The sequence below is a fragment of the Staurois parvus genome, unplaced genomic scaffold, assembly GCF_062004578.1.
Source record: "Staurois parvus isolate SC_StPar_1 unplaced genomic scaffold, SC_StPar_1.0 ptg000151l, whole genome shotgun sequence".
Lineage (NCBI taxonomy): Eukaryota > Metazoa > Chordata > Amphibia > Anura > Ranidae > Staurois > Staurois parvus.
In genome coordinates this window covers 7,627,050-7,639,274 of record NW_028317947.1, presented here as the reverse complement: position 1 = coordinate 7,639,274, position 12,225 = coordinate 7,627,050, and the positions used below count along the sequence as shown (strand labels likewise).

General features: G+C 42.5%; 1 protein-coding gene across 2 annotated transcripts in view; it reads right to left on the bottom strand.

Moving 5' to 3' along the window:
• Window positions 1-12,225, bottom strand: part of THRA (thyroid hormone receptor alpha) — a 283,605-nt gene that overhangs the window by 17,953 nt on the left and 253,427 nt on the right. For both annotated transcript variants that reach the window (XM_089674381.1, XM_089674382.1), the window contains exons 8-9: window positions 9,369-9,515; window positions 4,705-4,963 (exon numbers count right to left, since the gene is read on the bottom strand). In XM_089674381.1, the coding sequence (XP_089530507.1) occupies window positions 4,705-4,963; window positions 9,369-9,515 (406 nt within the window). The remainder of the gene's footprint in view (window positions 1-4,704; window positions 4,964-9,368; window positions 9,516-12,225) is intronic.

Genomic DNA, 12,225 nt, shown 5'->3' with positions numbered 1-12,225 from the left:
CAATTGTGTGGTCATGCAACACTACACCCATATGAAATTTCTATCATTTTTTTCATACAAATAGAGCTTTCTTTTGGAGGTATTTAATCACAACTGGAATTTTAATTTTTGTGCACTATAAACAAAAAAGAGCAAAAAGTATGCACCCCCCCTTCTTTGTTTCTATTACAAAATTTTGCAAACAGGCAATTTTTTTCTCCTTTACAGATGTGCGTTGATGAAACTACACTAATGGTCACTGATGATCTGGCACGGATAGGCAGCACTTGTGGGCACTCACAGGCTGCACCTATTGAGGTGGCATTGATGAGGAGGCACTGATGATGCTGCACTGCTATGCAACACTGAGTGGCATTGGTAGGTGGCACTGCTGGGCACTGATAGGCAACACTGGGTGGCGGCACTGATCATCAGTGCAGATCTGCTTTGTGACATGTGACGGTTATCAGCAGTACTTTCCTCATGCTGTGACAGTGTGAGGAATGTGCTGCCGTTAACCGTCAACTGTATTTACTTTGTGATCTGCTGTGTCATTGGACACAGCTGATCATGTGGTAAAAGGCCGCTGTGATTGGCCTTTTATTTAGTCATGTGATCAGCTGTGTCCGTTGAGGGCGCGTGCCCTGGGCACTCTGAGAGGATGTCATATGACGCCCTCCCAGAACTGGATAACCTTGCTGTAGCTGGCTTTTGGCTACGGCAGGTTGTAAAGTGGTTAAAGCCATCATCCGTAAAGGCCTGAAAATCCACCTGGAATCTGGAAAAATGATGCCTGGTGCTAAAAAGTGCATAAAGTATTAACCAATCTAGTGGAGTGCGCTTTGATTGGAATGTGCAAACCTCACTTTTGAGGCCAAAAGCTTGGATGCTGAACTATCAAATCCACTAACGATAGTGCAACAAGAAGCCAACTATGGCTTATAGGAAACTTCAGGAATGACAGAGTTCACTGTTGAAAGGGGGCTGTAATGCAGATAAATTTATGTACCACATCCAAACAATGGAGGTAAATCTTCTATAGATGTTTAAAAGTAGGACATAGGAATGTGAGGGTGAAAACTCCCCCCCCCAAAAACAAACAAAAAAAAAAAAAACGCCTTCGGAAGGAGAAAGGCCTCAAAGCTACCCTATGTTTGTGAAGTACAAGAGAGGGTTTCTTTGCTGGTTAAGGCTGCAAACTCCAAAACTTCACAGTGGTCAAGGCAATCTTACAAGTAAGGACAGACGGAAGAATGTCCCTAATAAACTTAAAGGGCGGTCTTTGAAATGGTGACAGAACCAAGCTGAGAAACCACAGTTACTAGGGAATGAACAAGAGAAACAAAGTGAATGATCCCGTGTACGAAGGCCTTCACTAAGGAGTGAGAAGAAAGTGGTCTCTAAAGAAGACCAAGATTTTAAACTAGATGGTACCAGGAGGTCAACATCTGGCATCCCTTACCTGCAATAGAGGTCTTGAAACATGTTGGGATGAAGGGATTATTCACTGAAGACCAGATATTGACCGAGAAAGTCTGCCTGACCGTTTTTTACACTTTAAATGTGCATGGTGGACAGGGCTGGAATATAAAGTTGGGCCCAGGCCAGGATCAGATCTGCTTCTCCTTGAACTGTGAGAGAGATACAGCATTGAAGGGATAACCGAGTTTCAGAATAACAATAGGGAACCAGGCTTCCTCCAAAGACCAAATTCCCTGTGCCAATAGGGTACCCAGGACTCCTCCCCAGCCTGACAGGCTGGCATCTATCATCAGCACCTTCTAAACCATTGGGAGGATTTCCCCAATTCTGTATCGAACTTGTGACCCCCTTTACTAGGGCAGACCTGGTCTTGCTGGTAAGGTATACAGGATGACCCTGCGCCTGCACACTTGTCTGAAGTAGCCAGAATGTTGAGATGCTATGGTGTGGAGTAGAATTGGGCATAAGGAACTGCCTCAAAGGAGAACACCCAAAACACTCATGCAAAAATGGTGGGTTAGTTGGTTCCTGGACTGCAAAGTCCAAAAGTCTGAGCAGAGAGATTGGAGTTTGTCTAGGAGAGGAAAACCTTGGGCAGGGTTGTGTCCAAGATAAGGCCCAAATACTCCAGCCAATGATTTCTCAAGATACAGAATTCACTGAAATCTCTGTTGGGTCTGAACCCACAACTGAACAATGACTGATAGATCCTGAGTGGACTGTTTCTGTGTTAGAAGGCTGTTCAGATATCCCACTATGGAGATGCAGAGCAAGAACAGGGGGACATTATTGATAAGCCAGAAAGATGGGGACATGCAAGTCAGCATCTTTGATGTCCACAGAGGCCAGAGGGTTTACCAGATAGAGGGAAGCATAGACTGACTGGGCAGATTCCATACCAAATTTCTGTACATCGAGAAAGATATTGAGTACCTTTTTAGGTCTAGGATAGGGCAGATGCCTTCTTTGGGTATGGTAAAACCTTCAAACCTCTCCTCTTCTGGGGCCAATGGCTATGACCCCCTTGAATGAGGAGCTGTGCTAGAGCAGGGGCAAAGGCCTGCCAATCTGTTGATAAGTTTGAGAACATGAAGCATGGAGAGACAGAGACAAAAATTGCAGTTTGTAGCTTCTGGAGACAGTGTTCTGGACCTAAATGTCTGAAATATCCTGGGACCAGATGGCTGTGAATACTAAAAGACATTTGCTCCACTTGAGTGTGGGTGCCCCCTCATGTAGAGAGAAAAGAGGGGAAAGGTGCCTCTAATTGTGAAATGGAAACCTATTTATTGCACATAAAAGAGCAACTTACAGGAGGGTAAATAAAAATAGGCACAACAATATTCCATCAATGGGAGTTCACTATGGTGAACAGCATAGTGTGCAGTAGTAGATGATGATCAGTTATCTGTCAGTATCAGGTGAGCCGGCAAGATGGAGAGGGCTGGGTACTGAAGTTTGGAATGCACAGTGTGCGCATGATGATGACACCAGGTGTCACTGCGATGCGATTCCTGAGCATGGACTCTGAGATGACCGTCCTAGCGCACTCCTTTTGTCAAGCTGCAGCTTCAGTGACGTCAATGAGCACGCGCTGCGCTCCATTGTGTGTTCCAAACTTCGGTACCAGGCCCTCTCCATCTTGCCGGCTCACCTTTTTAAAAAGAAATCATAAATGCACATCTTTTTGCAAATAGAAAAATAATAATAAATGCTAATTTTTTTTAAGAGCCTGTAAAGTACTGCACCCGTGATCAGCAGGGCTCAGGTGCAATCTCAGGATTCTGCAGACTGTACGAGATATGGGCAGACAGCTACACTGACAGACAGGTAGTTACTGAACTGCAGGAAGAATCACTATACTACTAGAACGCTCACCAGCGCCCTCACAGTACATTGAGAACTACAAGCTGTCAGCTGCTGCAGTCGACAGTTGTAGTTCTTTCATTCACAGAACTATGTGAATGTATGACGCTCCTTTTAAATTTTAACAGCGAGTGTGGGGAGATCCCCCGTTCACTGTTGCAACGGGAGCTTGAGGGCTGTTGATTTAGTAACATGCTACACCCTAAATACAGGTGTAACATATAATATGTTATGAAAGGTGAACTTATCCTTTAATTCAATGGTAATTGATATTAAAATCTGTGTTTAAGTGCCACATCCCTAATATTGTGAATATATACCAAAAAAAAGAGACCTGAAAATGGGGACTTTTGAGGCACAACATATTCATAAAAACATCATTTATTTCGTTTCAAAATTCAGTATGTAAAAAAACATTCTATTTCACAACAACAGTACTAAAATGTGTAGAAAATGAAAGGTTTACAATATCAAGGAGCAGCAAATCTCTTTCCATGTGATCCAAATTCTTTGTAAACTTTGGGTTCATTCTTAGCGGCTTGGGCTCAACGCGTTTCATGGACGTAATCCACTTCTTCAGGAGCCATCACCATATAGACATGCCATCACCATGGCTTGCATCCTCTCCTTCCCCCCTTTGGGTTTCCAGGGGGTACTGCTTCTCTCCTCCTTTTCCGGTGCATTTACAATATGATGCTCTATTATGCCAGAATGGAAAAATATGTTTTTGTGATTTTTTTTTTTTGATTGTTTGTATTTTTTCTTACATTAGTAGTCAAATGTCTATATGGTGATGGCTATATTATCCTTTAATTCAGTTTAAAGTGGTTGTAAAGGCTCATTCTATGCATGAAGGTAAAAAATCTTCTCCGTGCAGCAGCCCCCTTAATACTCACCTAAGCCACCTCTCGATCCAGCGATGTGCACTGGCGTCTCGGTTATCCCGGGACTCCCTCTCTTCACTGGCTGAGCCATTGGCTCCCACTGCTGTCAATTACTGCCAGTGAGCCAATGAGAAGAGAGGGGGCTCGGGCTGAACTGCGGATCTGTGTGTGAATGGACACACGGAGCAGCGGCTGGGGAGTGCGCATGCTTGGGTGCGCCCCATAGCAAGCAGCTTGCTGTGGGGCACCCAACAGGACGGAGGTGCCAGTAGAAGAGGAGGATCTGGGCTGCTCTGTGCAAAACAGTTATACACAGCAGGTGAGTATAGACATGTTTGTTGTTTTAGAAAAAGGTAAGCCTTTAGAATCATTTTAAGCAGTCTACAGTCCCAGAAAAACAAGGTTTTTTGGCAAACACCAGAATTACTATGTTGCTAGTCCAAGCCTATGCCTAGACAGTGACTAAAAACATCACGTCGTATGCTGCACATACCTGAGGACATGAGTAGGACAGCCTGCAGCAGAGCCACTTCTGTGTCATCCAAATTGAATGCAGACAAAGATCTTCCTAAGTCAAATATAGCATCTGAGACCACTCCAAGTCCACCATTCTTCAGCTGTTCTCGCTTCACTGCCATCTCACCGCTCAGTGTCAATGTCTCACTGTCTGGATCATAACGCACAGCAGCCCGGAGAGACATGATCTCCATACAGCATCCTTTCAACAGGATGATCTGGTCTTCACAGGGTAGCTGCAATCAAAAGTATAGGTAACAATATTGTGTGGCAATAACCTAAAAGTAACTATAAATGAGAAGGCCTGATGAAACAAATATATGAAAAGTACCAAATGAGAAAAATAAGTCCGCTTGAAAAGAGTCCTGCAGTAATTTATATGAATGCATCCACTTGTGAGATCCACCTTCTACATCTCCTTCACCAGAGTCAGTAACACCATATCAACAGGCTTACCAGAGCCTAAGACTCCACATAAATTACTGCAGGACTCTTTTTTGTAAGTGGACTTATTTCTCACATTTAAATTACTTTTTCTTATATATGTTGTTTGCTTGTTTTATATAGACATAACAGCACAAGTCATTGTTAGTATAGCATCAATAAAGTCTCTCATACAGTTCTTCCAAGACAATTTTTGCAATTTCATTTTTACCACTTGAAAACCAGGCCTATTCTGACATTTCTCCCCTACATGTAAAAATCAGTATTGCTTTGCTGGAAAATTACTTGGACCCCCCCAAACATACAGTCAGGTCCATAAATATTGGGACATCGACACAATTCTAACATTTTCGGCTCTATACACCACCACAATGGATTTGAAATGAAACAAACAAGATGTGCTTTAACTGCAGACTGTCAGCTTTAATTTGAGGGTATTTACATCCAAATCAGGTGAGCGGTGTAGGAATTACAACAGTTTGCATATGTGCCTCACACTTGTTAAGGGACCAAAAGTAATGGGACAATTGGCTTCTCAGCTGTTCCATGGCCAGGTGTGTGTTATTCCCTCATTATCCCAATTACAATGAGCGGATAAAAGGTCCAGAGTTCATTTCAAGTGTGCTATTTGCATTTGGAATCTGTTGCTGTCAACTCTCAAGATGAGATCCAAAGAGCTGTCACTATCAGTGAAGCCATCATTAGGCTGAAAAAACAAAACAAACCCATCAGAGAGATAGCAAAAACATTAGGCGTGGCCAAAACAACTGTTTGGAACATTCTTAAAAAGAAGGAACGCATCGGTGAGCTCAGCAACATCAAAAGACCCGGAAGACCACGGAAAACAACTGTGGTGGATGACCGAAGAATTCTTTCCCTGGTGAAGAAAACACCCTTCACAACAGTTGGCCAGATCAAGAACACTCTCCAGGAGGTAGGTGTATGTGTGTCAAAGTCACCAATCAAGAGAAGACTTCAACAGAGTGAATACAGAGGGTTCACCACAAGATGGAAACCATTGGTGAGCCTCAAAAACAGGAAGGCCAGATTAGAGTTTGCCAAACGATATCTAGAAAAGCCTTCACAGTTCTGGAACAACATCCTATGGACAGATGAGACCAAGATCAACTTGTACCAGAGTGATGGGAAGAGAAGAGTATGGAGAAGGAAAGGAACTGCTCATGATCCTAATCATACCACCTCATCAGTGAAGCATGGTGGTGGTAGTGTCATGGCGTGGGCATGTATGGCTGCCAATGGAACTGGTTCTCTTGTATTTATTGATGATGTGACTGCTGACAAAGCAGCAGGATGAATTCTGAAGTGTTTGGGGCAATATTATCTGCTCATATTCAGCCAAATGCTTCCGAACTCATTGGACGCTTCACAGTGCAGATGGACAATGACCCAAAGCATACTGCAAAAGCAACCAAAGAGTTTTTTAAGGGAAAGAAGTGGAATGTTCTGCAATGGCCAAGTCAATCACCTGACCTGAATCCGATTGAGCATGCATTTCACTTGCTGAAGACAAAACTGAAGGGAAAATGCCCCAAGAACAAGCAGGAACTGAAGACGGTTGCAGTAGAGGCCTGGCAGAGCATCCCCAGGCATGAAACCCAGCGTCTGGTGATGTCTATGCGTTCCAGACTTCAGGCTGTAATTGACTGCAAAAGATTTGCAACCAAGTATTAAAAAGTGAAAGTTTGATTTATGATTATTCTGTCCCATTACTTTTGGTCCCTTAACAAGTGGGAGGCACATATGCAAACTGTTGTAATTCCTACACCGTTCACCTGATTTGGATGTAAATACCTTCAAATTAAAGTTGACAGTCTGCAGTTATAGCACATCTTGTTCGTTTCATTTCAAATCCATTGTGGTGGTGTATAGAGCCAAAAATGATAGAATTGTGTCGATGTCCCAATATTTATGGACCTGACTGTATATTTTTTTTAAAAGAATAAAATGGTGGGTTATGGAATATTTTATGTCACATGGTATATGCACAGTGATTTTTCAAATGCATATTCTTTGTAAAAAAAAATACTGAACTGTTTGGTAAAATCTGATGTTACGCTGAGTATATAGATACCTAACATGTCACTCTTTAAAATTGCGTACGCTCATGGAATGGCACCAAACTATGGTACTTAAAATTCTCCATGCTTTAAAAGTCATTACAGGTTACCAGTTTAGAGTTATACAGGAGGTCTGGTGCTAGAAATATTGATTTTGCTCTGATACATCATATGTGTGGAATGATCACTGTTTATGTAGGACTGCCGCGTGTGTTCAACTTTGTGCATGAGCACGGTGGGACGGGGGGCTTTAAAATTGTTTTCTATTTTATTTTTACATCTTTTATTAACATCACAAGAGACGAATAATATCCCTTATGATAACATTGACAGATCTTTCCTCCTCCCTTAAAAGCATCATATCGAACCCAGATCTGTTTAATAAGATGCCTTGTACAAGCAAAAAATTGCATGTTTATATGCTGCGGAAACCGAAAGTGCCAAAATAGTTGTCACTTTTGGTTTCTTATACCATAGAGCTGATTGTGGAAGATCCAGTCCCCAATCACCTCCATGGTAAGCCGGTGGAACCACTGGCTTCAGGCTCCCTGGTGGGGAAGGACAGGAGAGCCCAGAGAGGCACTAGAGCGTTGGGGGGAGGGGGCACACACCTGATTTTACATAAGGCTAGGTTCAAACCAAAGCATTTTGTGTGCTGCAGAAACGCACTACAGTCCATTTAACATGATTTCCTATGTGTGAAGTTCACATCTCCACATTTTCAGCTAGTGCAATTTTTTGGAAAGGGTCGTGGACTTTTTTTAAATGCAAAACGGTGCGTTTTGGTTCAATAGGCTTCAATTAAGACTCTGCAGAAACATGTACTGTTTTTTTGATGTGTTTCGCATTTTAATCTGCCCAGCAACAAGTTGGCCAACCCCCCCCCATAAAACATCAAAAAACGCATTAAAAAATGTGTGTGCAAAAAGCACTGCAGAAATGGATCAAACACAAACTGCATAGGTGTGAGCCTAACCTACAAGAGAACAGGCTGCTGAAAAACACAATACTGGGATGATGGCTTTAGCTTTCCCATACAGCATTGAGTGATATGTCTAATAAGTACCGGAGCTTGACTAAGCTACTCAATGCACTGTAACTATTCTAACAAAAATGTTCTGTCTTTTCCACTTCAAGTCTGTCTGGGTACATTTGACATGCCGGATGTGACTGATATTTATGCCAGCATCAGACAACAGCAGGGCCCATTTCCACTAAACAAAAAGGCAATGTCAAGTAAACATCATATTGAATGGTTGTACAGGACTGTAAATAGAAAAATCTGTGCGACTTTAATTGCCCTTTAAAGCAAAACTCCACATTTAAATGTGTATCACATAAAAAAGCAGAATCCTCTGTTAATTAAAAAAATCCAGGTACTGCCATATATGCTTAGGCTTCTAATGTTACATTTAGTATATATTTTTGCAGGCTGGAGGGATGGTCCCAATCTATGTTTTAATGTAAATTTGATGTGAATCCTGGCCATCCTAGTGGAAAGCTGAGGAACAGGTGATTTTACAGCCTTTATATTTAAATGTCATGCATCGAGGTCAAGGATCTCCAGACAAAATATACACACCTGCAACTTCATCCTACACCAATGACATACAAGAACCCTACTGGAGATTCCCAGCGATAAGCTGCAAGAGGCAGCCCCATTGAAAAGAGTGCCAATCGTGGCCACTCACATGTAATCGCTCCTGCAGCGAACACATGCGAGTGACTGGATGCAGAGGCAGTCTGCATCCAGGGCTGATCACTCACGTGCGATTGCTGCAGGAGCGATTACTTTCAATTGGCCATGATTAGCTCTGGGAGTCAGCAGCCATTGATTTCCATAGGGCTGCCATCCGGAGCTAATTTAGGGAACCCCCCCCCACTGAGGTTCTGGCAGGTAATCGGTGTCTGGTGCATTCACAGATATAAATGCACCTCAAGACAGATCAAGCTCTCATTGTATCACTTTCCCAGTTGAAGGCAGCTACTACTACATTCTAACAAGGCTGGGGGGGGAAGGGGGGATAGTCATTGAGCATTGAAAGGAAACTGCATGCATCCTGTGTGGACCTTTTGTACATCTCCCTGTGCCTATATTAGTTGTATCTTTAGCACTCACCTCTGAGAACATAGGCAACTTCTTAGCAAAGTCCACCACTCGTGTGATCGCAGGGGTGATTATTTTGGTGAACTCACTGAATGCTTCCAGGTCAACTTTATCACTATCTGGCATGGATGCCATCGGATTCTGTCCTATGTCTTCAGGCTATGGTTAGCAGAGAAGAGGGGAAAAAAGACAATGCAATATAATCAAAAGTATAAAATGCATGGAAGAAAGAACTAGAGAGTGGCAATATTTTCTGAGCATTGACCCAGAACAAGTATTAGAGATCAGGAGTTCTGAATTCTCTTCATTTTCTGTACAGTTGCTGCATCACTGGGATGAAGCCAGACTACACAATGGTCATTCAGAACAAAAAATAAGTCTGATAAATCTGCATTTGTTCTGAATGCTTTAATATATGGTTTGTGTACTAGCATAAAAAACAGAAATCCTGTATTAATCATTAGCTTTCAAGACTGTATGGCTATCACTTGATAGGATGCTGCTCTAAGCTCAGTTGGTGGTGGTTGGGGAGCTTGTCCCTGCCAGGCATAGATCATAGCTGCCCAAAGATGAGCTGGCCAGCAGCAGCAGTCAGAATACAATAGCTGCAGCAGGGAATTTGTCCATCTGCACTGTAAAGCATGGATGGAGTAATCTGATTCTGCAGTCTGAATAGAAAAATATCTTAACTATGTATGGCCAGTAATAGCCTTCCACCTTCTTCTCAAAGCTGATAAGATCTGTTGTTGGTTTCTAACCAAAAATGACATTTTGCTTTTTCAGTTTTCTGTGAAAGGTGGAGTTGGATTTATTGTCATTAAAATATGTAACTCTCTTCTGCCAGTTTTGTAATCCAGGCATCCCTTTCAAGCAGCTATCCATTCGCTGGACCTTTACGGCAGTAGTAGCAAAGCTTGGTCTGCGACACAGCTTAGTCAGATAAATGAGATAGTAGGGGCTTGTTGAGCTGTGTTTTTCTGCATACTACCGCACATGTGTGGTGTGAAGACGGTATGCAGAATACAATTGATGTCTATGTGCCCCATTTACACTATGCATGTACAGTGATGTGCAGGAAAACATATATGAACAGACATGGTGTGCACAAGCTTTAAAGCAGCAGTAGCACAAAGCATCATTGTCACTCTACTCTCTCCTCCTGTCAGCGTGTTCACTGTATGCAGAGTATAACTGGCTCTTTGTGGTGTGCCTCCCTATTCTGAAGGCCAGCTAACTGTATTTAAACTAGATATAAACTTGTTTTTTTTATAGAATAAAAATCTTTCATGTATTAGTAATTGTATATCTGCCTAGAGTTCAGCTGATATCCATTTGTAATTTTTAATATATGCTCATTTTGGCATGTCCATGTTTCTTAGAATCATGGTATACATTTAGTCCTCCAAACTGAAACAACATTTTTCCTTTATTGATGGGAAATGTGATATCCTATGCATCTTGCTTTGTTTCTACAAGCTCTTTGAGTGTCCACTATGCCAAATGGAATATATTTCCAATATATTTGTTGCCATAGAGGAGCTCAACACACAGGGATCGATTTACTAAAACTGGAGAGTGCAACATCTGGTGCAGCTGTCCATAGAAGCCAATCAGCTTCCACTTTTTTGTTTGTCAAAGCTTAATTGAACATGCACAGCTACACCAGATGCTGCACTCTCCAGTTTAAGTTATTCAACCCATAGTTGTTCAACCCCTTTGCGCCGGCGCCTCTTAGCCCTTTAAGATGTTTCAGAAGCCAGGTGGCGGGGTGGGTTTAGGGTCATGTGACTGCTGTCACATGATCAGAAAAGGTCCCAACTGCAAGGAGAGATCGGGACCTTTCCGTGAGTCACGAACATATGTGCTGGGAGCGAGCAGGGCGCGTGCTCTCAGCACATATGTATTTTCAAATGGTATGCAAATATGTGGCCGTTCAGCATCAAGGCCCAGGCGCAGATAGACCGCATATTTGTGTGCGCTCGGTGTCTAAGGGGTAAGTTCACCTTCAGGAACATGTTACTTGTTCCACCTGTTTTTATGGTGGACCATGTTCCAATTCCTGCAGCTCTCTCCCTCTGATCCCTCTGGACCCGCAATGACACCGGCCGGGGATCTTCTTCTCCCCACACCCTCTGTCAGATTTTAAAGAGTGTGGCCGTGTCATTCATTCGCAGGAGTTCTATGAATGAATGGACAATAAGAACCAATAGCCTTTGTGGCCGACAGCTTGTAGTTCTCATTGAACTTCAAAGGTGCTGGTGAGCATTCTTGTAGTGCATTGATTATTCCTGGACTGAAGTAACTGCCTGCCTGTATTGGAGGTATGGGCAGACAGACACTGTCTGCAGGAGCCTGACATTGCACCCACGATCTGTGATCACAGTTGAAATGCTTTCCAGGGTCCTAAGAAAAACAATAGTTCAAGCACATTTATTTTTACTTGCAAGAAAATGTGCAGTTATTCTTATTTATTTTTATTTTTTTACAGGTAAACTTATCCTTTAATGAACAGTGGATGATACCTACCAGCAACAATTTAAAATATGAATAGTATCTATGGGCAGCAAAGAATATTTCAATCTGCTGAAGGTAGAAGCCTATATTCCAGGACCTTGAATATCAAGCCTGTGTCCTGTACTGTACAATTAATATCACAGAAGTTAATAAGTATCGATCATTGTTTTGGATGTTCACTGACCTGCTTTACAGTAGCAAATTATTAGAGAGGTGGGGTTGGGCCTTAAGTAGGATCAAAAGTACTCCTTCACAGTATGAAAAAGAAAACCTCAAAGTCTCAGCTGATCTGCTATGTATCCAGCAGGGGGTGCTGTTCAACAAGGTGGGAGAGCAGCAAGGAAAAGTAAGCGTG